This window comes from Chlorocebus sabaeus, chromosome 21, assembly GCF_047675955.1.
Source record: "Chlorocebus sabaeus isolate Y175 chromosome 21, mChlSab1.0.hap1, whole genome shotgun sequence".
Classification (NCBI taxonomy): Eukaryota; Metazoa; Chordata; class Mammalia; order Primates; family Cercopithecidae; genus Chlorocebus; species Chlorocebus sabaeus.
In genome coordinates, this window is record NC_132924.1 from 107,672,949 (window position 1) to 107,700,321 (window position 27,373).

A 27,373-nucleotide genomic window follows, 5' to 3' on the forward strand; every position below is an offset into this window, starting at 1 on the left:
GATATCTCCTTAGTGAGCATTTGGTGAAATTTTTCTTCTTCATGTGACTGTGATTATGACTTACTTGATTAAAACTTTAGGTTATAGGAGAAAATGATTGGGTTTCTATTATGTGGCATATTTTTGTTCATTTGTTTCACTTGAATTTAACCAAACAGAGGTAAATTTGAAAAGCTAATGTGGAGAAATGCGGTGTTTTAAAAAGCAACTTCTTAGTTATTCTGTTCTCTGTCTTTGTGGAGAACAAGTCTTGCTCTGTTGCCCAGGCTAGAGTGGAGTGCCTTGGTATGATTATAGCTCGCTTAAATCTTCAATTCCTGGGCTCAAATGATTCTCCTGCCTCAGCACCATGAGTAGCTCAGAGTACAGGCACAGGCCACGACCTCCTGCTAATGACTTTTTGTAGAGACATCATCTTGTGATGTTGCTATGTTGCCCAGGCTGGTCTTGAACTCCTGGCCTCAAGTGATCCTCCCGCCTTTGCCTTCCAAAGTGATGAGATCACAGGCATGCACCACCTCACCAGCAAGTTATCTGATTATATTTTCGGCATTTATATCTCGAGTAATGGGAACATTGCAGGTCTCATGGTCCTCAATGTCACAACTGTAACAAAAACAAGGCATCCATCCTAAAATTTGTTCACTATTTTGTCCCAGTTGGTCAGAAATAAAGCCACCATCCTCAACAACTAAACCAAAGCCACCATTATGGGGAGAGAATCTAAGGTATACACTACAGACGTGTGTTAAATAACTCTTATGATAATGTAGGGAACTTGCTTATGAAGAGAAAGGAAGGGGAATAACCACAGAGAGGAAGATGGTAAGGTCGGTGTGGAAAAGGAAGGGAACTTGTCGTGAGAAGTAGGGAGGCAAGGAGTGAGGCTCTTATGTTTCAAGTATTCTCTCCACTCATTGTCTAAGAGAGGGCTGGAAAGATGGGTAGCAACTACCATGGAGATTGTGGAATCACTGTGACTGTCCTGCCGGGCCCAGGTAGTCCAGAGGGCTAGACTTCCCCTGTTGTATTGAAGTGAGATCTGGCAAATGCTGACCAGATGATGCCAAAGTATAACTGGGACCTAAAGGGATTTGGATCTCCCAGTCAGACCCCCTAAAGCCTGACTGTCCAGGGCTGCTCCAGTCATTTCAACAACCTTGCAACAACTCTGCCTTGTACATGATTAAAATTGTGACCCAGCTGGGGTGGTTCACACCTGTAATCCCAGCACTTTGGGAGGCTGAGGCAGGAGGATCGCTTGAGGCCCGGAATTTGAGACTAGCTTGGGCAACATAGTGAGACTGTTGCTATATGAAATATTATTTTAAAAAATGTGGAGCCTACTTATTGCATTATTGTGATTTTAACTGTACATTATAGTTAAGAATGTACAGATGAAAGAGATTTGTGTAGAAAATATTTTTCAGTAAAATTTGAAAGAAGCCTCAAGAATGAAGATTGTTGGAAATAATTTTTTTTTTTTGCTTTAATGAGCATGCAAGACTATAGCAATGTAAACTCTAAACAGACAATTACGCAAAAATATGCCAGCGGCATTGGCTCACGCCTGTAATCCCAGCACTTTGGGAGGTTGAGGAGGGTGGATCATTTGAGGTCATCATGGCGGAACCTGGCCATGATGGTGAAACCTGGTCTCTAACAAAACTACAAAACTGATCTGGGAATGGTGGCACACCCCTCTATTCCCACTCAGGAAGCTGAGGCACGAGAAACGCTTGAACCCAGGAGGCGAAGGTTGCAGTGGCCGAAATTGTGCCACTGCACTCCTGCCTGGGTGACAAAGTGAAACTCCGTCTCAAAACAAAAACAAACAAACAAACAAACAAAAATAGGAAATAAACACACTTGGACAAAACCATTTGGCAATTTTCTTACAATCAATAGAGCTTATTCATATCAGTAAGAGAAATCTAAGATGCCCAAAAGAAAGTTGGTACATGAAAATTGACCATTAAATGACATGAAAAATTGTACAGACTAGTAATAAAAATGCAAATAAAATAAGCCTTTTTCACTTCAAATCAACAAAACTTAGAAATAAAAGGAAAACCTATCTAGAAAGATTTGAATATTAACAGAGTTTTTTCTATGTTGTTTGGCAACAAGTTTATTATTGTTATACTTTTACATAATTTTCAAAATTTCCACAATAAGAAAAGAACTTTTACATTCTAGAGATGCATTAAGGATTTAAAAAGGAACAAATTTAACTCAATTAGTTATTTTATACATCCACTTTGAAAACCAAATGAAAAAGACACTTTTATTTCAAATTATTCTCATTTAACAAGTCTTTCGATTTTCCAAAAATACATATTCTGAATGTACAATGCAATGGAATTTGATTATATTTAATTTTAAATTCTACCTAATTCATTTGTTTTTCCTCATTTGTTCTCAGCGTTTTCCCAGAAACGTCATGAAAGTTTTGCACCCTTAAAATCTTAGAGTGTTGCCTTTCAGCACTTTTATTGGTTCAAAAACGTCAGCCCCCACATAAGTTAGGGAGAGTTGGTGGGACCAAGAGGACCTTGATCATTACTGAAAAATTACACAAGAGAGGTAATTGTGCCTCAGGGTTTTGCCCTTGCTATTCTTCCTGCCCAGGATGCTCTGCCCCCAGGTATCAGAATAATTCTCTGACTTGTATTTCTAATTTCCTTGCTGATTTATCATCTTCTCAGAGAGGCCCTTCTTCATCATCCTATTTAAAATTAACCCATCTCCTCTGATATTTCCTCTTGGCCTTCTGTGTTTTCTTTTTCTCCATAGTATTGTTTATCCATATCTTATATATTTTATATATTTGCTGTTTGCTTGCTTACCCTGCTTCTACCCACTAGAATGTAAGCTCTACGAGAGAAGGGATTTCTGCGTTTTGTTAATTATTATATTCCCCTGCCTCAATGATATCTGGTGAATAAATGTATAGATGGAATGTATGGAACATGGATGGATGAATGGATGGACGGAGGGAGGGAGGCATGGATGGATGGATGGAAAAAGGGAAGGAAGGATGGAAGGATGGATGGAAGGTTGAATAGAAGGAAGGATGGGTAAAAGGATACATGGATTGGGGTTGGATGAATGATGGATGGATGCATGGTTGTGTGGGATATGATGAGGTTTCTCTTCAAATAATGTGATCAATCTTTTATTCTCTAATTCATAGTAACCCCTCCACCTTTTTTCCTTTTTCTCCTTTTTTCCTTTTTGCCTTTGTTAGATGCCCAGGCATGCCACAGTACCAGGTGTTATCAGTAGTAGCTCACATTCCATTCCTTATTAGGAAGAAGACTAACTTTTGAGCTCATTAGAGACACTCCTTCCCCTTTATTCTCTGCTTTTTTTTACATGCCCACCTGATCTGAAAAAATCAGATGTTTAGCCAACCGGGATTAGTTTAGTTTGTACAATCCGACCATGGCCAATGGAGAAAGGGTACAAGGGCAGTACTTGCGTCAGGAATAAAGGCTCTCCTGCCCTTTTGTTCATGTGTGCTCTCATGGCAACTGGCTAGGGAGGCACCCCTTGGTGCAGAAGTAAAATTGCTTTGCTAAGAATCCTTTGTTCAAGTGTTCAATTTCCTTAAGGTTTTGAGCGTTACTCCTAACAGTTCTGGCGCCCAACTTTGGCACTTGAATATTCTCCTTTGGGAAGGGGGCCTTCAGTCACCCCGCCCAGAGGGGTGCATCCTACTGTCTAGTTACCGTGCCCCTAGCGTGAGGGAGACCAAGGCCCACCTGTTGTAACGAATAAATCTGGATTCTCAGCAAAGAGGAGAGGAGAGCCTTGGAAGACCGCGGCAATAAGAGGAGCAGGTAATTCTTTTTTTTTTCTTATCTTAGTAATTTAAATTTATTTATTTATTTATTTTCTTTTAAAAATTTTTTTTCTTTTTATTATACTTTAAGTTCTAGGGTACATGTGCACAATGTGCAGGTTTGTTACATATGTATACACGTGCCATGTTGGTGTGCTGCACCCATTACCTGGTCATTTACATTAGGTATATCTCCTAACGCTATCCCTCCCCGCTCCTCCCACCCCACAACAGGCCCCAGTGTGTGATGTTCCCCTTCCTGTGTCCAAGTGTTCTCATTGTTCTCTTCCCACCTATGAGCAGGAACATGTGGTGTTTGGTTTTTTGTCCTTGCGATAGTTTGCTGGTAATGATGGTTTCCACCTTCATCCATCTCCCTACAAGGACATGGACTCATTCTTTTTTATGGCTGCATAGTATTCCATGGTGTATATGTGTCACATTTTCTTAATCCAGTCTGTCATTGATGGACATTTGGGTTGGTTCCAAGTCTTTGCTATTGTGAACAGTGTCACAATAACCATATGTGTGCATGTATCTTTACAGCAGCATGACTTAAAATCCTTTGGGTATATACCCAGTAATGGGATGACTGGGTCAAATGGTATTTCTAGTTCTAGATCCTTGAAGCAGCTAATTCTTGTGCATGGAATAAGGTAGGAGACAAGAGATGATTTAATATTAACTACTAATAATTCAGTTCATCCAGCAGGCTTTTTAACGGGGAATCCAAACTTAAAATGAGAGCACACATGTTTAAATCTAATTAATTACCATACCAAAGTTCAAGCAGACTTAGGAAAAACTCCCTTCAAGACAGGACAGCACTTATTCATAGATGGATCCTCCCAGGTGATTAAAAGAAAAAGACATAATAGGTATTCAGTGATTAATGGAAAGATGCTTGAAAAGTAAAATCAGGAAGGTGGCCTGATAATTGATCTTCCCAAGGGTGTGAAGCGTTTGCACTCAGCCAAGCTTTAGGACATTTACAAAACCAAGAAAAATCTATCTAAGTATGCCCTTGGGGTGGCACATACATTTGGAAAAATTTGGATGGAGAGGGGTCTTATCAATAGTAGAGGCCAAGATTTGGTTCAAATAGAACTGATGCTCGTGTCCTCAACGATCTCCAATTGCCAGAAGAGACAGCTATTGTACATGTCCCAGGGCACCAAAAGGACTTTTCTTTCACAAGTTGAGGAAATAATCTTGCAGATCAAATAGCAAAACAAGTTGCCATTTCTTCCATTTAACTCCATGCCTTCCTCCTACTACTGCAACGCCTGTTTTCTCTTCCATTGAAAAAAAGAAGTTGATAAAAATAGGAGCTAAAGAAAATGCGGAAAGGAAATGGATTTACCAGATTAAAGGGAAATGTTGTCAAAACCTCTCATGAGGGAAATCTGTCTCAATTATGTCAAGGGACCCATTGGGGACCCCAAGCAATGTGCGATGCAGTTCTCCGGGTTTATGGGTGTATAGGAATTGACACCCTGGCCAAGCAAGTTATAGATAGTTGCTTAATATGTAAAAAATCTAATAAGCAGGTTCTAAGTAAATGGCCCTTCAGAGGAAGAAATCCAGGGTTGAGACCATTTCAAAGTGTTCAGATCGATTACACTGAAATGCCTCCAATTGGTCGTTATACTTATTAGTAATAATAGACCACTGTACCCACTGGGTCGAAGTAATCCCCTTAATAATCACTTGTTTGTTCTCTCTCTTTTTTTTTTTTCAACAGAAGTTCATCTTGTCATCAATGTAACTCAGGCTAGTCATTTTTTAATCCTTCTGCTTGATGCCTGTTCAGTCATCCGTGTGGAGAGGAGCAGGTTCAAAGGAAGCTATCCCATGTTGATAAGTGTCTATGTCTATACCACAAAGAATCAAGCAAGTGTAAGTATGGAGATTTAAAAGTCCCTGTAGTGGCTGAGCAGATGTTTGGTGGACTACTAAGTACAAAGGGTGGACAGCCAAGCCTCCTGCTTCAAATAAGTTATGAGGACTGAAACAAAAAACTCCAATTAGTCCGTGGTCCCACCCCACCAAATTGTAAGCCATTACGCTATAACCCCTTGCTGCTGATTATAAATAATCCCCAGACCATGGCCAACAGCGCTCTATATTCAAACAGTATGGGTTAGGGGCAGACACTTAACAACAGATCCATTTCTTAGAGAAACGGATGTGAGAAGGAAATATGACACTACTCCTCATTCATTTTTCTTCTACAAAATAATTTACTCTCAACTTTTTATGTATTTATTTTTAACAAAGTAAAGCATCTTACGGACATATGTTCATCAGATTTAAAAAATGAGAGTTTCTTAAAGGTGCAAAACCAGGAATAGATTGGTAAATTCATGAAGCCAGAAAGGAGCTAATCAAAGTTCTTATTAAACCTTCTGGGGTTGATTAAGAATAGCTAAAATTTGGCTAGGTGTAGTGGCTCACACCTATAATCCCAGCTCTTTGGGAGAGCAAGGCAGGCAGATCGCAAGGTCAGCAGATTGAGACTATCCTGGCCAACATGGTGAAACCCCGTCTCTAATAAAAATACAATAATTAGCTGAGTGTGGAGGTGTGCACCTGTAGTCCTAGCTACTTGGGAGGCTGAGGCAGGAGAATCCCTTGAACCCAGGAGGCAGAGGTTGTAGTGAGCCGAGATTGTGCAACTGCACTCCAGCCTGGGTGACAGAGTGAGACTCTGCCTTTAAAAAAAAAAAAAAAAAAAAAAATTAGCCAAAATTCCCTGTAACCAATTCCCTCAGGAGTAGAAATCTATTTCCTTACTCCTTGGCCCTTTCCTGGCCTTGAGACTCGCTTTGATCAATAGAAGGTGACAGAAGTGACATTGTTCACATTCCGAGAGTAGTCCTCCTACAATGCTGCTACCTATGAACAAGTCCAAGTTAGCCTCATGGAAAACGAAAAACATGTGAAGAAGGGTCCCTGCCTTCCTGACAACCCGGTCCACCCCAGTGAAGCCCACAGAGGTGAGGAAACCCAGCTGACCCCACGTGGTTCTGAGACTGGCTTATCAGCTGCTTCCTGTCCAAACTGCCAGTCCACAAAATCACCAGCAAATAAATGGTTGCTGTTATAACCAGTTGGTTTGTTACAGAAAAACAGGTAATCGATATACCTTCTTAATCTCAATTATCTAAAAAAGATCTTCCTCCTCACCAATTCATAGTTAAGTGGTTCTCGAAGGAATATTATCATGAATAATACACATTGCTTTTTTCTGTGCATAACGTAAAAATGGTCAGAATCAAAATGGAGTCACTAATGTTAAAAAACAACAACAACAACAAATACAGCTCAGAAGGCCATGAAAGCAGGGTTCTAATGGTTGTACAACTGAAAACCAAAATTACCATGAAAGACTGCAAAAACCAAAAACTTGAACAAAGGCCATTGCAACTGAGTAAAAAACATACTCTGCAAGGACCTCTGAACAACTGTCTGTCCAATCTGAGACTAACACTTTCATGATTGATTCTTTGTAGCCAAGACTAATTATTTCAAAGCAATTCGATAATCCTCATTTTTTCCCTGAAAAATTTTTGTCTTCTTTATTCCCCAAATATACACATAGTTTCCTCTGGCATGCATATTCCCATTGCAGTGCTCTACTCCCAGAGAATATTTTTCTTTTAGGGACCTCTCTCTGTTATTTAGCTTGACGGTCACTAAGGATTTACTATTTCAACAATACTAGCCCTGCATGTCATCCAGTATACACTGGGAAAATAAGGTGCCCCATGTGCAGATCCAGGAGACTTTGTGGCCACCAGATGATGAAGCATGCGTGTATTTATGTATCTATTTTTGAGACGGAATCTCTCTCTGTCGCCCAGCCTGGAGTGCATGGCACGATCTTGGCTCACTGCAATCTCTCCCTCCCAGATTCAAGTGATTCTCAGGCCTCCCAAGCAGCTGGGACCACAGCTATGTGCCACCATGCCTGGCTAATTTTTGGATTTTTAGCAGAGACAGGGTTTCACCATGTTGGTCAGGCTGGTCTCCAACTCCTGAGCTCAAGTGATCCACCCTCCTCGGCCTCCCAAAGTGCTGGGATTACAGGCATGAGCCACCATGCCCAGCCCATACATGTATTATTAATGTCGAAGTACATAAGTAAACAAACATCAATGAAATTTAAGATATTTCACTCATAGGTGCAAAATATCATGCCAATTGCCCTCTAAGAGCTGTCATAAGCCACAGCCTAGAGATTCAAGTCCATTTCAATGTTCAAGCAAACCCACTTCATAAACAAGAACGCAAAAAAACAGAAAAACCCACTACCCGCAAGCCAAAGCTGATGCTGTGACGTGGCCCTGGCCTGTCATGGTGTGTCACAGCATGGCACAGGCCTTTATCATGTTCCCTAGATTGCTGACTACCAACTAGTTACAGCTGACTCTAATCAGCCCAGGATTTGACCATCTCTGCATTGAACCTGGAATTGCTACTTTTAAAATGGAAACACTGCTTCTCACCTCTCCTCCCTACACTCTATTTCACAGAGGAAACAATCACAGGGAAAGAAAGTCCTTGTTTTTTCTTCCTTCTTTGCGTTGCTTAATCTCTTTCTTTCTTTCTCTCCTCCTTTCTTTTTCAGACAGGGTCTCACTCCGTTGCCCAGGCTGGAGTGCAGTGGCATGATCTCGGCTCACTGCAACCTCCACCTCCCAGTTTCAAGCGATTCTCCTGTCTCAGCGTCCCAAGTAGCTGGGATTACAGATATGACCACTGTGTCAGGAGTTGGTTCCTTCCAGTAGGTTCGTGATCTTGCAAACTTCAAGAATGGAGCCGCACATCTTCGCAGTAAGTGTTACAGCTCTTAAAGATGGCACAGACTGAAAGAGTCAGCAGCAGCAAGATTTATTTTGAAGAGTAAAAGAACAAAGTTTCCACAGCATGTAAGGGTACCCAAGTGGGTTGCCTCTGCAGGCTGGGATGGCCAGCTTTAATTCCCTTATTTTTCCCTGACCACTTACTGCTGATTGGTCCATTTTACAGAGTGCTGATTGGTCCATTTTAAGGAATACTGTTGGTCCATTTTACGGAGCACTGATTGGTCCATTTTACAGAGTGCTGATTGGTCCATTTTACAAACCTCTAGCTAGCCACTGAGCACTGATTGGTGCATTTTACCATCCTAGCTACAGGGTGCTGATTGGTGCATTTTACAATCCTCTTGTAAGACAGAAAAGATCTCCAAGTCCCCACCCGACCCAGAAGTCCAGCTGGCTTCACCTCTCACCACCATGACCAACTAATTTTTGTATTTTTAGTAGACATGGGGTTTCATCATGTGGCCAGACTTCTTACTCTTTCTTCTTTCTTTCCCTTCCTTCCTTCCTTCCTTCCTTTCTTTCTTTCATTCTCTCTTTCTTTCTCTTCTTTTCTTTCTTTCTCCTTTCTGCCTGCCTGCCTGCCATTCTGCCTTCCTGCACTCCTGCCTTCCTCCCTTCCCTTCCTTTACTCTCCTTCTTTTTCTTTCTCTTTTCTCTCTTCTTTACTCTTCCCTCATTCCTTCCCTCCCTCCCCCTACTCTTCTTTCCTTCCTTTCTCTCTCCCTCACTACTTTCCAACTTTGGGCTATTTTGAATTTCTTGACTCATCATGAACAAACAAAAATGCCGATGAGATGCTTATGTAAGAGAACTTTACACAAGGTTGCCATGTGTAATAATTCATTCACACAATCGTCAATCTCACAAAAGCCTGGAAGGGATTTCCTGTTTGGATAGGGCAGGGAAGCTACTGTGGCCAGGCTCCAGCTCTTCCCACAGCAGGTAGCACCAGCCTTCTTAAGCAGGATGTGGCCAGGCGCAGAAGCTCATGCCTGTAATCCCAGTACTTTGGAAGGCCGAAGTGGGCGGATCACCTGAGATCAGGAGTTTGAGACCAGCCTGTCTCTACTAAAAATACAAAAGTTAGACTGGAGTGATGGTGGGCGCCTGTAATCCTAGCTACTCGGGAGGAGAGTTGCTTGAACCCGGGAGATGGAGGTAATAGTGAGCCGAGATCGTACCAATGCACTCCAGCCTGGGAGTCAGAGCAAGACTCCATCTCAAAAACAAACCAACAAAATACAGTGACTGGTGAAGCCAGCTGGACTTCCTGAGTCGAGTGGGGACTTGGAGAACATTTCTTCCTAGCTAGCAGACAGTAATGCACCAATCAGCACTCTGTAAAAACGCACCAATCTTTCATCCCATCTCATCCCATCTTTCAGGCACTCTCTTGAATGGTTCCTAGTAGATACAAAACGGTTTTTTCTCCAATGGGAAAATAGAACACAGAGAGCCATTCAGTTTGCTCCCAACACCCCTTTCCAGACACTCACTGGATTTACCCTGGCAAGTCCTGTAGAAATATGGGAAAATGAAAACAACAAAACACCTTTTTAATATACGCACCCTGTTCTGACTACCCAGCAAGGCATATTCTTCTTCTGTGTAATGTCAACCTATATCTGCCTACCCACTAAGTGGACAGGCACCTGCACCTTAGTCTTCCTAAGTCCCAACATTAACATTGCCCCAGGAAATCAGACCCTATCAGTGCCCCTCAAAACTCAAGTCCATCAGCGCAGAGCCATACAACTACTACCCCTACTTATAGGGTTAGGAACGGCTACTGCTACAGGAACTGGAATAGCCAGTTTATCTACTTCATTATCCTACTACTACACACTCTCAAAGGATTTCTCAGACAGTTTGCAAGAAATAACGAAATCTATCCTTACTCTACAATCCCAGACTATTTGGCAGCAGAGACTCTCCAAAACCGCCGAGACCTTGACTTCCTCACTGCTGAGAAAGGAGGGCTCTGCACCTTTTTAGGGGGAGAGTATTATTTTTACACTAATCAGTTAGGGATAGCACAAGATGCCACCCGACATTTACAGGAAAAGGCTTCTGAAATCAGACAATGCCTGTCTAACTCTTATGCCAACCTCTGGAGTTGGGCAACATGGCTTCTCCCCTTTCTAGGCCCGTGACAGCCATCTTGCTATTACTCACCTTTGGGCCCTGTATTTTTAACCTCCTTGTAAATTTATTTCCTCTAGGATTGAGACCATCAAGCTACAGATGGTTTTACAAATGGAACCCCAAGTGTGCTCGACTAACAACTTGTACCGAGGACCCTTGGACCGACCTGCTGGCCTTTGACTGGCCTAAAGAGTTCCCCTCTGAAGGACACTACAACTGCAGGGTCTCTTGTTCACCCGTATCCAGCAAGAAGTGTCTAGAGTGGACATCGCCCAATTCCCAACAGCAGTTAGGATGTCCTGTTTAGAGGGAGGATTGAGAGGTGAAGCCAGCTGGACTTCCTGGGGCGATTGGGGACTTGGAGAACTTTTCTGTCTAGTTAAAGGATTGTAAATGCATAAATCAGCACTCTGTGAAAATGTACAAATCAGAGCTGTGTCTACCTAAAGGATTGTAAATGCACCAAACACCACTCTGTAAAATGCACCAATCAGTGCTCTGCAAAATGGCCCGATCTGCAACGCATGGGCGGGGATAAATAATGGAATAAACAACCTGCTCGGGTTCCCTTCCAGCTGTGGAAGATTTGTTCATTCCCTCTTCCTAATAAATCTTGCTGCTGCTGACTGTTTGGGTCTGCACCACCTTTAACAACTGTAACACTCGCCACGAAGCTCTGTGGCTTCATTCTTGAAGTCAGCGACACCACGAACCCACCAGAAGGGAGAAACTCCAGACACATCTGAAGGAACAAGCTCTATACACACCATCGTTAAGAGCTGTAACAATCACTGTGAAGGTCTGTGGCTTCATTCTTGAAGTCAGCGAGACCAAGAACCCACCAGAAGCAACCAACTCTGGACACAGCAGGACGTGAGACTTCTACCTGCTCACTCAGAATCATTCTGCACCAACCATGGCCACCTTTGTGGAGCTCAGTACCAAAGCCAAGATGCCCATTGTGGGCCTGGGCACGTGGCAGGTAAATATGCAAATATTTGCACAGCCTTCTTCCCTGGGGGGGCGTTTGGATGTTTTCTCTTTCTGCATTCAGCCAGGAAAGCCTGGAGGTCGGGCAGGGGTTTGGAGAGGTGAGATTCAGTCCTGGAGCCGGGACTCCAGTTGTTTTCTTTTCTCAGAGCTGATTCAGGCTGCAAAGCTCCAAGGCTGGCTTTCCCAGCAGCGCTGAGAGCTTCTCTAGCAAGTATCAAATTTCAAGCAGCTGTTGGACTTAAAATTGTTTTCCAGGACAGTTTCTCTCTGTCTCTCTAGGACACTTAACTGGGCTCAACGTTTCCCCAGAGTCTTGGCTGTGGCTTTGTTGTGGGCTGGGTGGTTGCGGAGAGGATGCAGAGCCCCAAGTCCTTGGCACCCCTTTGCAGATCACGTTGTGGGACTTGGGCCAGCAGAATCCATATGACCTGGGAGCTTGTTAGAAATGCAGAACTGGCTGGGTGTGGTGGCTCATGCCTGTAATCCCAGCACTTTGGGAGATCCAGACGGCAGGATTGTTTAAGCCCAGGAGTTGGAGACCAGCCTGGGCAACATAGCAAGACTCCATTTCTACAAATAACCAATAAATTAACTGGGCATGGTGGCACGCAGCTGTAGTCCCAGCCACTTGGGAGGCTGAGGTGGAGACTGAGTGTTGAGTCTGAGAGGTCAAGGCTGCAGTGAGCAGTGATGGTGCCACTGACTCCAGTCTGGGCAGCAGAGTGAGATCCTGTGTAAAAGAAAGAAAGAGAAAAAATGCAGAGTCTCGGGCTCCACCCCAGACTCTCTAATGGGTATCTCCACTTTAACAAGATCCCCAGGTGGTTCCTGTACACATTGAAATCTGCAGCTTGCTGGGGCTGCCAAGAGCCTGGCCTAGGAGTCATGAGCTCCACCTGGCTGTGTTAATGTCAGCTGGCAAAACATGGTAAGGCACATCCAGGACTCAGTGAGGCAGGTTCCTGAGCCTCTCTTAGGCTAAGTTTGAAGTTGTTCCATCACCACTTCACTCTGCCTTCTTTGCCATTTTCATCCATGATGGCACTACCCTAACTAGCGACCTGAAGCAGCCTTTGGAATTCCTCTTCTCTCCTATCCCTCATGGCTAATGCCTGTGCTGAGTCTTCTGCCTCTGGCTCTTTCCTTCTGTGCCCCCTGGTTATTCCCCTCTCCTGTGCTGAACTGGAGGGCAGGACACTCTATTACCGCACTGGGTCATTCTCAGGATACATTCTTCGTCTATCTGGGCAAAGAGATCACTTCCAGTTTGATTCATGCACACAGCGTCTCTTGTTGAATAGCAATATTTGACCAAAATCAGAGCTTCAATCCTATATAAACAGACCAAATAATCACTTCCAGAACTCCAGGGAATCTGCTCACCCTGGGTAAGTTTACCAGACAGTTTCAGAATTTTGGAATTGAATGTAAGAATTATGAAGGGAGCCTCTTCAACATGTGGGGATGATAGATAAAGGATTATGAACTTAGCGGTGGAGGTGAAGGATGGTGTAGCATAGCGGTTGGGGGCACTGGGGTGTTTCTGGATGCCTGGCAGCAGCCCGTTTCTTGTCCAGGTGGTAGGGCAGCTGTGCATCTATGTTTTATGTTCTTTTCAATGCTTCTTATATCCCAACAGAAGACGTTTAAAAGACTATTTTGTGAGAGATCACGTTTTAAGTGCTTTTTACCCCCATCATTGGCTTGGCTAGTTTAGAACAAAATGTGATAATTCTATTTCCTTTCTTTTCTTTCATTCCTTTCTTTCTCTCCCTCTCTCTTGTTCTCCCTCCATCCCTCTTTCTTCTTATAGGAATGGAAAACAAACTCTATTCCTATAAGGTTTTCTATTTCTTCTTTTTTTTCTGAAAGGATCATTGTATAATGGACGGCCTCTACTGAGCCTTACTGTGTGTCAGGTGATGTGCTTAACTTAACATTCATTGCAGCATGTCATCACCACAAAGGCCTCATGAGGCTGGTACAATTTTTTTTTTTTTTTTTCCCATTTTGCAGACAAGGTTGAGAGAGATTGAATCACCTGCTTAGGCCCAAACACCCAGTAAGTGTTGGAATCCGGATTGATGCTGTAATGACCATTATCCAGATCCTTATCACCATTTAGGGATATTGTCTGAAAATCCCTCTGGGTTATTTAGAGTCAAACTTTCATCGGGGTCTTCAGGAAGTTGCAGTGGAGCCATCTGCACTCCCCGACACACCTGAAGACATTTCAGGACTAACCTGGATGAAAGGGAACTGACTTTAACTAGGACAGGACATAAGGACATAATCATAAAATTAATTCACTTTCCTTCTCTTCTTTTGAAAACTTTTCTAAAGTTTGCCAGATATTCCCTGGCCCAGGAGACCCCAGTGAGGACTTGGTTTGGAGAAACTGGGCCATGTGGGGCAGCCTATTGAAGGTGGTCTGGGTATAAGAGACTATGTTGGTTGCTGACAGTGGCATAATTCCAGCTACTCGGGAGTTGGGTGGATTGTTTGAACCTGGGAGTGTGAGTCCAGCCTGGGCAACATGGCAAGGCCCCATCTCTTAAGGAAAAAAAAAAATAATGCATGTGTGATGGGCTTTTCTTTTGCCTTTCAGTCTCCTCTCGGCAAAGTGAAAGAAGCGGTGAAGGTGGCCATTGATGCAGGGTATCGCCACATTGACTGTGCCTATGTCTATGAGAATGAACATGAGGTGGGGGAAGCCATCCAAGAGAAGATCCAAGAGCAGGCTGTGAAGCGGGAGGACCTGTTCATCGTCAGCAAGGTGCACATGGCGCATTGGGTGGGAGGCCTTCACTTGAAGGCAGGCAGAAGTATCTGGGTCGGGTCGGCAGCGAGAACTCTGTCAGCCTTTTCTACATGTAGCCCTTTTCATCCCTGCCTTGATAACATCCGTGGATACAATTCTCTCCATACTCCAAGCCGCTATTGATATTTGAACATGTCGTTGCTGCGCCACCTGCCTGCGGGTTGGTTTTCCCACAGTGGGCTTGTCTCCATGGAGCTCTGCACTGCCCTGGGCCTCCCTGTTCCCCATCAGAGGGATCCACCATCTGCCCAGAGGCAGTCAGAGGCCAAGGGTGCAGGCAGGGCTTGATGTGTGGTCTCCCTGTCAGCACTGTGGTCTCCGCCACTGTGTCTCTAAGGTTCTCAGCCAGGGGGCATTTTGGAAAACAATAGGGGCATTTTTCTATTGTCACATATGGTTTTCTTTATTCAGTCTAGTAAAAGGTGAGGTACACAATGTTATAAAAAAAAAGAGGATGTTGGGTGAGAGAGGGTTGAGAATCACTGGATTTACATTATACACAACTTGCAGAAAAAAACACTGTTTCTAGGTACTTGGATATTGCATACATCTGGTGGGACAAATAGACCCCACTGTGTAGCAGTCAAGTGTGGATAAAGCCCTTATAAAGTTATCATTTGGGGCCTGACAGGCTTGATAAGGGACCTATCAGATAGGTCAGATAAAGGACCATCTTTTCCCGAAGGCCTAGGAATGCTTGACATTTAAAAGCTACACACAAGTCCTGCTCTCAGAGACCCCACAGCTGAGGAAGAGACTGAGACAGGTAAACACATTTCAAATCTGTGGCCACATTTACTTAAATGATCTGAGAGACATATAGAGTACCAGGAGAGTTGAAAAAGTAAATTGGTTTTAACACTTAAGACATGTCATTGACGTGCTGAGCCCTGGTGATCTTCCACACTGTGTCGTGGATCTTAATCAGCTTTGTTATAAATGGCCTGTGCCAGGTTAGATCAAGGTGCAAATGTAAGAGCAGAGACAATGAGTATAATGTGGCCCTTCCTCTTCCCCGTATTAATAGCTCATTGCTACCCTCTTGCAGTTGTGGACTACATTCTTTGAGAGACCCCTTGTGAGGAAAGCCTTCGAGAAGACCCTCAAGGACCTGAAGCTGAGCTATCTGGACGTCTACCTTATTCACTGGCCACAGGGATTCAAGGTTTGAGTGACTCCCTTTCTCAGCCTCTAGTTGCTGAGCAGGTGTCAGAAAATAGTAGCTGCACTAGGGCTGGGGGATGGTATGGACTGGAGCAGGAGCCCTTAGAGTTCATAATTGGGAATGTCAGGTGGTCAGGAAGAGACCTTGGAGCAGAAAGACGCTGGCGTGGAAGGGAAGCTGAGGCCGTGTGTGCTGCTGAGGTGGCCACATGCCTGCGTTTTCTTGTAGTTACGTCTGAGAGAAGCCATGATTTCTGGCAGCACAGACAAGTTGCAACTGCCCTATCACCTTTATCTTATTTCCATGCCCTGGGACTGCCCTCCCAAGGAATCCCTTGGGTTACTCTGGCTTAACTATATTCCAGGGCTTAATAATTTTATTAAGCAAAGCACACCCCAGGAGTGGCATCTTGGAGAAAAGCCCAAGTACAGTGACGCTGGAAAGAAGCCAGTAGTCATCACGGCTCCCATTGCCTGGGGCTCTGCTCTACCTGCTCCTGAGGGGTGGGAGAGACAAATTTCCAGCTCTCTCCCCTCCTGACCAGCGGGAGTGCTGATGGCCTGCCATCCGTTATTCCATGTCTGTTCTAGAGGCTGCAAGGATAGAAGCTGGCCAATATCTTCCCCAGAAAACCACACCCTGGAGATCTCATCCTTATCCAGTGATACTGAAATGAAAGTTTACCTTTGGGTGTATACAGGATCTAGGTGTATGAGGTGAATGTCCATGTGATAACGGTGGCTTCTGGAATGTACTAACAGCAAATCTTAAAGTCAATCCAGTGATTTCTAAAATGTAAGGATCAATATGCTACAGTAGATATAGAGATTTTATTTAAACTCACATTCTTGTAGTATGTACTGCAGAGTCTGAAAAATTGGTGTGCACATGTGGTATTTAGCAAGAGTGAGGACCCTGAAACCTTGTTTAACAGAACCAAGTGTCCTGATGCAGATTCCAGTAAACTTTTCATTCTGTATTTACAGTCTGGGGATGACTTTTACCCCAAAGATGATAAAGGTAATGCCATCGGTGGAAAAGCAACGTTCTTGGAAGCCTGGGAGGTAGGTTCCAGCTTCCTGTAAGTGTGCTGGGAGAGAAATCTTCAGTTATCCATGAGACTTCCCGTTGATATGAAAGAGGCCGTGTGCCTGATGCTTTCTAATTTCATCATTGTGATTCTCCAGCTCTTCTAATATCTTCCTTATCACCTTAGGCTTTTGGGTGCATCTGATACTATTTATATTTCAAGTCTAGAACTGAGTCTTCAAATAAGACTGGAAATCCAATGTACCCCACTTTGGGGAATACACATGCTGTTCTCAAACCAGGGCGAGCCATTTGGAACGGGAGGTTTGGGTCTGGGTTTGCTCATAGCAGCTGAGTAACCTAGGGTCAGTTTTGTAACTCTTGTAGGGCTCAGTTTTCTCTCTTTTTTTTTTTCTTTAAAGTCTTATAATACAAAGTACTAATGTATATCTTCAAGGGTGTGATAAAGATTAAGATGGTTTACATGCCAGGAACATTCGTCGTAAAGCCCATTTAAATCATCTAACCCTATGAGACAGGGTTAACATCCTCATTTATAAATAATGTCAATAATGACATTTGAAACCTAGATTGTTTGGTGACTTGCCCAGGTCATGTCACAATGTGCGTGGTAGAGCTAGGATGGGAACCAGACTCATCTGAATCACAAGTCCAACCACCAAAGCCGTCGGCATGGTGCTTGGCAGGCAGTGAACACACATCCAGAAATCAGGGAACCTTGTGATTCCAGCAGTTTGGGAAGCCGAGGAGGGCGAATCACGAGGTCAGAAGTTCGAGACCAGTGTTGCAGCAGAGTGGAACCCTGTCTCTATGAAAAATTCAAAAAATTAGCCAGGTGTGGTGGTGTGTGCCTGGAATCTCAGCTACTTGGATGGCTGAAGCAAGAGAATTGTGTGAACCTGGGAGGCGGAGATTGCATTGAGCTGAGATTACACCATTGCACTCCAACCCGGGTGTCAGTTCAAGATACCTGCTTCTCAGATCAAATTATGACCTGTTTCACATCCTTCATATTCAAAATGAATTAAGGGATGAACGTTTTCTCTGGTCATTTTTTATTATACCATTATGTCCTTTTGCAAATGCTAATAGAGAATGAAGTGGAAGAATAAGTTATAAATAAACAGTGGCATATGACTCCAAGAGTTAACCATGTTATCTTGGTAGCTGTCTGTCTAGGGATGTATGCAGTTGTGAGCTTCTATTGTGTTTTACAAGGAAAATATATTAAGCCCCACCTTTCTGAAAAGCTTAGAATTGACATGATTCAATTAAATGTAGCTTTTTCTGTGTATTGTTTGTTCAAAGGCGTTAATCCACAAGCACAGCATTGTTTTTTTGAGACAGAGTCTTACTCTGTCACCCAGGCTAGAGTGCAGTAGCATGATCTTGACTCACTGCAACCTCCCTTTACCGAATAAAAGCCATTCTCCTGCCTCAGCCTCCCGAGTAGCTGGGACTACATGTGCGTGCCACCACGCCCAGCTATTTTTTGTATTTTTAGTAGAGATGAGGTTTCACCATGTTGGCCAGGCTGGTCTCGAACTCCTGACCCCAAAGGATCCACCTGTCTTGGCCTCCCAAAGTTCTGGGATTACAGGCATGAGCCACCGTACCCAGTCGTTTGTAATGCATTTGATCAGTTTTTTTGTCTTAGCTCCTATGATGATATTAAGTATGGCAAGTATGTCAGTGTAGCCTGCTTCTCACAGTGCTATGTTTTCTGAATGAATACAAGGATGACTACTAAATACAACATTTGAAAGGCATGAAAAGATATTAGTGATCAAGGTCAGAGGCTCTGATTTGAAACAAACAGGCTTGAATATGAAAGCGCTGGATGTTTCTGTAGACCCACAGCCAGTTCAGTAGAAACCTCATTGACCACCCTGAAGCAGAGGAGAGGAAAAAGTATAAAGAAGTCAAGTTCCAATACAGGCAAACTAACCTGACCTATGATGCACAAAAGCTTTTAAATTATCTAATTGCTCAATCGGAAGTTTTCAGGAAACTTATGATTTCATAGCTTTTAAACTCTACTGCCCAACTGAATAACTTCATCTACATTAGTAGTTCTCAATGTTGGCTATGCATTAGAATCACCTGAAGAGTTTAAAAATCCTAAAGTCTAGGCTACAACTTGAAGGGGTGGCCTGCCCCTCCACGCCTGTGGGTGTATCTCATCAGGTGGGACGAGAGACTGAAAAAAGAAGTAACACACAGAGACAAAGTAGAGAGAAACAACAGTGGGCCCAGGAGACCGGCACTCAGCATACCAAGGACCTGCACCGGCACCGCTCTCTGAGTTCCCTCAGTTTTTATTGATTATTATTTCCATTATCTCAGCAAGAAGAACATGGTAGGAGAGCTACCGCATGATAATAGGGAGAAGGTCATCAGGAAAACATGTGAGCAAAAGAGTCTGTGTCATAATTAAGTTCAAAGGGAGGTACTATGCCTGGATGTGCATGTAGGCTAGATTTATGTTTCTCTCCACCCAAACATCTCAGTGGAGTAAAGAATAACAAAGCAGCATTGCTGCCAACATGTCTCACCTCCCGCCATCGGGCAGTTTTTCTCCTGTCTCAGAATTGAACAGATATACAATCGGGTTTTATACCGAGACATTCAGTTCCCAGGGGCAGGCAGGAGACAGTGGCCTTCCTCTATCTCAACTGCAAGAGGCTTTCCTCTTTTACTAATCCTCCTCAGCACAGACCCTTTACGGGTGACGGACGTGGGGACGGTCAGGTCTTTCTCATCCCACGAGGCCATGTTTCAGACTATCACATGGGAGAAACATTGGACAATACCTGGCTTTCCAAGGCAGAGGTCCCTGTGGCTTTTCACAGTACATTGTGTCTCTGGTTTATTGCGACTAGAGAATGGCGATGGTTTTTACCAAGCATACTGCTTGTAAACATTTTGTTAACAATGCACTTCCTGCACAGCCCTAGATCCCTTAAACCTTGATTCCATACAACACATGTTTCTGTGAGCACAAGGTTGGGGCAGAGTGACTGGGGCAAAGTTACACATTAACAACATCTCAGCAAAACAATTTTTCAAGGTACAGGTCAAAATGGGATTTCTTATGTCTTCCCTTTCTACACAGACACAGGAACAGTCTGATGTTTCTTTCTTTTAACTACACAACTCACACAAAATCAGTAAGAAACTCTGGGGGAAGAAAGCCAGGAATAGGTAAATTTTATTTATTTATTTATTTATTTATTTATTTATTTATTTATTTTTTGAGATGGATTCTCACTCTGTCGCCCAGGCTGGAGTGCAGTGGCCGGATCTCAGCTCACTGCAAGCTCCGCCTCCCAGGTTTACGCCATTCTGCTGCCTCAGCCTCCCCAGTAGCTGGGACTACAGGCGCCCACCACCTCGCCCGGCTAGTTTTTTGTATTTTTTAGTAGAGACGGGGTTTCGCCGTGTTAGCCAAGATGGTCTCGATCTCCTGACCTCGTGATCCGCCCATCTCAGCCTCCCAAAGTGCTGGGATTACAGGCTTGAGCCACCGCGCCCGGCCAATTTTTTTTTTTTTTTAATTTAGAGAGTCTTGCTCTGTTGCCCAGGTTAGAGTACAATGGCATGATCATAGCACAGAGTAGCCTTGGAATCCTGGGCTCAAGCAATCGTCCCAACTAACTGTGATCATAGGCACTTGTCACCATATCCAGCTAATTTTAAAAAATTGTTTTTTTGGTAGAGACAGAGTCTTGCTATGTTGCCTGGGATGGTCTCAAACACCTGGCCTTAAGGAATCCTCCTGTCTCAGTCTCCCAAAGTGCTCAGATTACAGTCATGAGCCACTGCATCCAACTGTATTTTTTAAAGCTCCCTGGTGATGCCAAATTGCAGCCAAAGTTGAGAGGGCTGGATAAAATGTTCCCTGAACATGTCATGCTCATCCCTGCCTCTGGGCTTTGCTCCTGCCTTCCTGTCTCATATGGTCATATTTTTCCACTTTTTTTTTTCTCTCTCTTTTTTTTTTTTTTTTTTTTTTTTTTTTTTTTTTTTTTTTTGAGGACCAGTTTAAACTCTACCTGAAGGTCTGCCCTGACAGCTGCAGGCTGTGTGAATCTCTTCCTTCTCTGCCCTTTCTGACTCTGTCTATGCCGCGGTCATATTATCTGAGGCAGCCTCAGGGTCATGGTTGATGGCTCCACAGAAGGGAACCCTAGCACTTTAACTGGACTATAAGAATCCCAGAAGAAGGAAGCACATTGTATACTTTTACATCCTGACAACTTCTGGGCAGGATCTAGAACACGTAATAGATGGCTAATAAATATATGTTGCATTGGAGGCTGCTGCTAACATATATGATATCTTTGGGCAAGTTTGGAAAATGCCCAATATAGGCTAAAAATTATACAAAGATTCCCTTCCTTGGGGGTCCCTGTAGTTTCTGTACCGGGAAGCATGGCTGGATATGCAGACGGTGGGTCAGGTTTCAGCCTCACACAACTCCTTGGCCGGGTGACCCTGCCAGGGCGTAATCTGAATGCATGACCTTCCTGCAAACTAAAGCGAGTTTGGTGTGGGAGACAGTGACTCAGGACCCACAGTGAGGCTTCTCCACATGCTGCAGCCTCTTCCTGACTAACACAGCTTGCCCAGGTTTGGGTTTACAATGAACACACAACAGTAGCTCCCTGCTATCATTTGGATTCATTAAAAACAAAATCATCTCCTAAACTTGCAAATGTTGATTTTTATTTATTTTTTGTTTTTTGTATTACAAAACTTTCATATTTCCCCTGTGTAGAGAAGTATAATTTTGTATGTGTTTCTTTACGTGTAAGGTACAAGTGGCAAGAAAATAAAATCTTTACCTGTTACTCCTAGTTTTTCTTGGGCAGGGGAGGGGCAGTTGGGCTGGAACCAATCACTGATGGGCACCCAGGCCCTGGACTGAAACTTCCTGTGAATGCCTCGGCTAACCCTGTTGTGGTGGATTCTTTAGCAATTTCTGCCCCAGGGAGGACTAAGGCAAGCCAGGGTCCCTTTAGTCCCTCTGGGGCTGCCCAAAAGGTTTTCCTTTCTATGACAGGCCATGGAGGAGCTGGTGGATGAGGGGCTGGTGAAAGCCCTTGGCATCTCCAATTTCAACCACTTCCAGATTGAGAAGCTCTTGAACAAACCTGGACTGAAATATAAACCAGTGACTAACCAGGTAAATTCTCTTTAGTATAAGGTAAACGTCTTGCCCTATTACTTCTTAAACATTGGGAGGAACGTTCAATGCTATGCCCTGAGTCTCACCTCAGGGGTCAGTGATCAGGACACTTTTGGGAGGTGTGAGGCTGATCTCATGGATTTTTTAGCAAGAATCTCAGTGGGTAGGTGTTTGGCCTTTGCTTGGTGGTCTTTGGGTGTCTGTGTAGAACTCCCTATGAACAACTCAAAAAGCCAGCCAGCTTTCCCCATGATGAGGATTGTTTGCTGTTGCAGGTTGAGTGTCACCCATACCTCACGCAGGAGAAACTGATCCAGTACTGCCACTCCAAGGGCATCACCGTTACGGCCTACAGCCCCCTGGGCTCTCCGGATAGACCTTGGTGAGGCTTCCAAGCAGTGGATCCTTCTCTTGATAATCTTAAAAACATTATTTTATGTTTGGTAAATATTGGTATGAGACCATAAGTCACTGGAAAGAAAAATGTGTGTAAGGTAATGCGTTTGGTACAACCAAATGGGATGACAGTGGGAACAAATGGAATTAAACAACAACAAAACAACAATAACAACAAGGGTGACATGCTTGACCCTCTGGGAATATTTCCAGTTCAACCACCCAAGAGTGAACCAGGCTTTGCAAAATGCTGAGGCTTCAGAGCCCAGGGGAAGGACCCAAGCTTCCAGGTCCTCCTGCCTGTCTCCCAAATGGAGAGGCTCTGATGATCAGTCTTGAGACCCTCATTGAAGTGGTGTCCATCTGTACATGGTAACCATGGTGATTGTTCATATCAGCATCTTTCTGCCTCTAGGGCCAAGCCAGAGGACCCTTCCCTGCTGGAGGATCCCAAGATTAAGGAGATTGCTGCAAAGCACAAGAAAACTGCAGCCCAGGTACCATATTTTTATTTTTCTTGTTATCCAACAACTGTTTCTTCCAGTCTCATGTTTCATTTCTTGTGCTGTCCTCAACTAACTCCTTAAAGGGGAAGAACACAGGAGTTGAAGCCATCTATAGTGTTTCCTTCGAAGTCTGTTGGAACCTCCAGGAAACACAAGAGCTGTCACTGAAACAAAGATAGCTTCTGCCTCACAGCTTCCTGTTAAGCCCTACAGCCAAGTCGCAAAGCATGGCTTTGGAGTCTAGGGATATGGGTACAGATGCCAACTCTACCTCTGATCAGCCTTATGACCCAAACTGCTTTCTTTATTCCTAAAAAATAAAGATCACAGAGTTGTCCCTAAGGTGAAGGGAGAGAATGAAGTGGGGGACTGGTACAAGTCTAATAGCTGCGAAGGGCTCAGTCAGTATCAGCGATTGTACCTGAAGCCACAGTGAGCTGCAGAGATGTTTTATTCTTCCTTTCCATGAAAGGAGGGGTCCTTGTAGCTGAGTGGAAACATGATGTCCCCTTTCCGCACAGGTTCTGATCCATTTCCATATCCAGAGGAATGTGATTGTGATCCCCAAGTCTGTGACACCGGCACGCATTGTTGAGAACATTCAGGTAAGATCCTGGCTGGTTGGTCCTGGTATTCCTCAGTGGAGTGGGGGACAGGCAGACCCTCTCACCAGGATTCTCACCTCATCCCTGCACTGTCTTTGGCTCCCACCCTTCCCACCACCCTATCATTTTCCAGCCCAGAGATCTAGGCTCCGTAGAGCTGAGATTAATGACTCATGGGCTAAAGACATGCTGGGGCAGTGCCTGGTGAAGCCCTGTCAGGTCTGAGCAGAGCTGTGCCTCACAGCACCGAGAAGACCCTTAGTTGCCCCTGAGCAGCTAGGCCCTGGGCCACACACAACAGCAGACGATCCTGGCCTCCCTGCTCACCTCCCAGCAGCAGAGGAGGTATGAACTGTCCTTGGTGAACTGTCCTCTTGAAGGGCACATCATGGAGCACAGGGCCTGTGCACACCTGGGGCTTAGTGCCTGTGAACCTGGTCTCCCTCTCCCCGGAACACTGAGCACTACAAATACTGTGGTTTTTGTGTACGACTTAATTTAGAGAAGAATTTGTATCCTGTGGCATAATGGGAAAAAACTCATGTGGCCAGTTTGTGCTGTTAGAGCTCCCTGCCAGAATGGCCGGCAGTCTCCAGTCACAGCAGTAATGGCCTTACTGATGATGTACTGGAACTCCTATATTTCCAGGTCTTTGACTTTAAATTGAGTGATGAGGAGATGGCAACCATCCTCAGCTTCAACAGAAACTGGAGGGCCTATATCGTGTGGCCGTAAGTGGCATGGAATTAACTAGGAGCATTGCCAGGAGTTTTTCTAAACTGGTAGAGGGTTAGTTGGAAGAATTAGAAGGCTGCTGGGACTACTTGTGTCTTCAAATACTATTTTGGGGCAGTTTTGAAAGTTAAAATTGGGGTGCCTAGGAATCACTGTGATGGACACATCTCTAATTGCTGCTCATTGTCTGAACTTCTGGATGTAGAGCTAGAATTGTAACAGAAGGTGTGTTGTGAATAGGCAGGAGGCAGAGCATTCATTTATTCCTGCATTCAATAAATATCTAGTGGTCCTCTATGGGCCAGGCATCTTCTAGGTGCTTGGGTTATCATACTATGCAAAGCTGCTGCCTCCACGTGCTTAGGGAGGGAAGGAAGAAGACAGAACAGAAATAAATCAAATCAAAATATATGTGTCAGATAGTAACAAATGCTAGACAGAAAAATAAAGTAGGGCAAAGTGGATAGGAAGTAGTAGGTGGTAGTGGGACGGATCCTTTATACGGGGTGGGTCAAGGGAGGCTTTGCTGTGAGGGATATGCCAGATGCATATTTGGGGGAAGAGCATTCTTGGCAGTGATAACAGCAGGTGCCAAGGCCCTGAGGTGGGATTGTGTTTAAAGCATTCAGGCAAGAAGGCCGGGGAGGCTGGATTAAATAATCTCCAAATGCCTCTTAAAGGAGGTGGTGGTAACTTTACTTTAAATCTCAGATATGTGGTTGAAAGAAAGTTTTCACTCTGGCTAGGTGGGAATCCTAAATCTTCTCTTTACAATCAATACTTTCTGATTAATGTATCTAATTAAATATATCAAAGAGAGTTATCTGGCATTTATTACTGCAAGGTCTGCGATTAAATGACAATTTGAATTTCATCCAGTGTTTCTATAGCCAAAATGATTTTTCAGCTTTTAAAAATGGTTTCAGTATCTCAAGCGTAGCTTTCATGTCATGATATTCCATATCTATCCTTCCCACCCTTAGTATCACAGCAGCCTTTCCTCATCTTAAAATGGCTTATTTTTATCAGTGCTTAACAAAGTAGCAGCTGCTTAGTGTAAAAAGGCAGGTTGAACGTAAAATGGGACTCTCCCTTAAACTAAACCGCTTACCTTCCTATGAGCATTATTTCCAGTGAAGGCAATGGGTTGGTGGCTCAGGAGTAGGTCCACCTGGCCTCAAATCCAACTCTAACACTGGTTTCTTAGCTGTGTGACATTGGATAAATTTCCTACTTTTTCCAAGTTGGTTTCTTTACCTATAAAGTGGATGATAATATTAATCGCTGCTAACATCCATTGAACCTTAGCTGAGAATGTGCCAGGGTCCTGAGCCCTTTGCCGGTGCTATTATCTCATTTAATACTCATAACAATCCCCAAGCTGTCAATTCTGCTGGTGTTTCCTACCTCATGATGTTGTGACAGTGGATTGGGACAAGACTTGTCAGTTGCCTCACCTGGCACCAGGCTTACCATGAGTTGTCATTCCGAGTTGTTTCCCATGCCCTGGTCACTGTCTGTCCTCCTTCCTAGCAAAGCCCTCATATTGATTTGAGGGAAGGTCAAGGTGTGAGCACCCTTCTTGTGTTCTTGCAGGGAGGAGGCTGAGAAAGCACAGATACCATAGAGTCCACCAGAGAAGAATACCTTCTCAACGAGAGCTGTTGCTTTCATGGAACACAGTTTGTTCCATGTGTTCTTGGAGGGAGGAGGCTGAGAAAGCACAGATACCATAGAGTCCACCAGAGAAGAATACCTTCTCAACCGGAGCTGTTGCTTTCATGGAACACAGTTTGTCTCTTTTTTGTTTCTGCAGAACCTCTCATTTGGAGGACTATCCCTTCGATGCAGAATATTGAGGTTGAATCTCCTGGTGACATTACACAGGGGATTCTCTTTCTTCGCTGAAGCGTGACTATCTCCATCAAGTCCTATTTTAGCCAAGCTTATCTGAAATCACAGTGAACTTTGTCCTGTTGTAGGTGAGAATCGAGGTTCTGTTTTAGACATGTATTTCTGTATGTTCAACTAGGATCAGAATATCACAGAACAGCATGGCTTGAATAAGCAAATGACAATTTTTTCCACTTACCTGATCTGATCAAATGTTTTTTAAGCACCAGAAACTCTGCCAACACTGAGGATGTAAAGATCAATAATAAAAAATAATGATTGTAACCAAGATGTATTGAGAGTGGACTGTGCGCCCAGACAACTTGAAGTGTTTTCCTGTGGGTGAAGTCATTGAATCCTCAAAATAATCCCTTTGGGGTAGGTACTCTTAACATCTTATTGTTCACATTTGCTGGAAGAGGAAATCAAACTACGCAGGAGGGAGGAGGAACTTGCTCAAGGCCACCCAGGGCTTTTGCCCTTACTATTCTCATTGCCTGTGATGATCTGCCCTCAGATATTAGAATAATTCTCTGACTTGTATTTTTAATTTCCTTGCCGACTTATCATCTTCTCAGAGAGGGCTTTCTCCTCACCCTATTTAAAATTAATCCATCTCCTCTGATATTTCCTCTTGCCCTTCTGTGTTTTCTTCTTCTCCTTTGCATTTATCAATACATTATGTATATTATATGTTTGCTGTTTGCTTGCTTACCCTGTTTCTACCCACTAGAATGTAAGTTCTATGGGAGAAGAGATTATCAACAATATCTGTTGAATAAATGGATAGATTGAATGGATGGAACAATGGATGGATGAACGGATGGATGGATGGAGGGAGTCATGGATGGATAGATGGAAACATGGAAGGAAGGATGGAAGGATGGAAGGATGGATGAAAGGAAGGATGGATGGAAGGATGATAGGAAGGAAGGATGGGTAGAAGGATACATGGATTGGGGATGGATGAATGATGGATGGATGGATGAAATGATGGATGGATAGAAGGGTGGTTGGAATGATGGACAGATGGATGGAGGGAGGCATGGATAAATGGATAGAAGCAGGGAAGGATGGATGGATGGATGATGGATGGATAGATGGATGGATGGAGGGAGGGAAGGATGGATAGATGGAAGGATAGTTGGAAGGATG

The 27,373-nt window shown here is 43.9% G+C and overlaps 1 protein-coding gene across 3 annotated transcripts; it reads left to right on the plus strand.

The window, feature by feature from the left end:
* The first annotated feature begins 11,170 nt into the window (after positions 1–11,170).
* On the plus strand, positions 11,171–26,503 carry LOC103226929 (aldo-keto reductase family 1 member B10-like). 3 transcript variants are annotated; one of them, XM_073009353.1, is made up of 10 exons: positions 11,171–11,845; positions 14,465–14,632; positions 15,726–15,842; positions 16,829–16,906; positions 21,958–22,080; positions 22,359–22,465; positions 22,895–22,976; positions 23,507–23,590; positions 24,239–24,321; positions 26,142–26,503. In XM_073009353.1, the coding sequence occupies exons 1-10, from the start codon at positions 11,780–11,782 to the stop codon at positions 26,182–26,184; spliced, it is 951 nt and encodes a 316-aa protein (XP_072865454.1). In that variant the 5' UTR covers positions 11,171–11,779; the 3' UTR covers positions 26,185–26,503. The 3 variants fall into 3 exon arrangements, with proteins under 3 accessions (XP_072865454.1, XP_072865455.1, XP_072865456.1); XM_073009355.1 differs by lacking the exon at positions 11,171–11,845 and adding an exon at positions 12,763–12,784; XM_073009354.1 differs by lacking the exon at positions 24,239–24,321 and having other exon boundaries at positions 11,173–11,845.
* Positions 26,504–27,373: the final 870 nt, after the last annotated feature.

What these genes read in the sequence shown, in the direction of transcription:
- LOC103226929 (XM_073009353.1), top strand. Translation starts at nt 11,780, where the DNA reads ATGGCCACCTTTGTGGAGCTCAGTACCAAAGCCAAGATGCCCATTGTG. An exon ending in GGCTCTCCGGATAGACCTTG is followed by an intron (nt 22,466 to 22,894) that starts GTGAGGCTTCCA and finishes TTCTGCCTCTAG; the next exon opens with GGCCAAGCCAGAGGACCCTT. An exon ending in ACAAGAAAACTGCAGCCCAG is followed by an intron (nt 22,977 to 23,506) that starts GTACCATATTTT and finishes CTTTCCGCACAG; the next exon opens with GTTCTGATCCATTTCCATAT.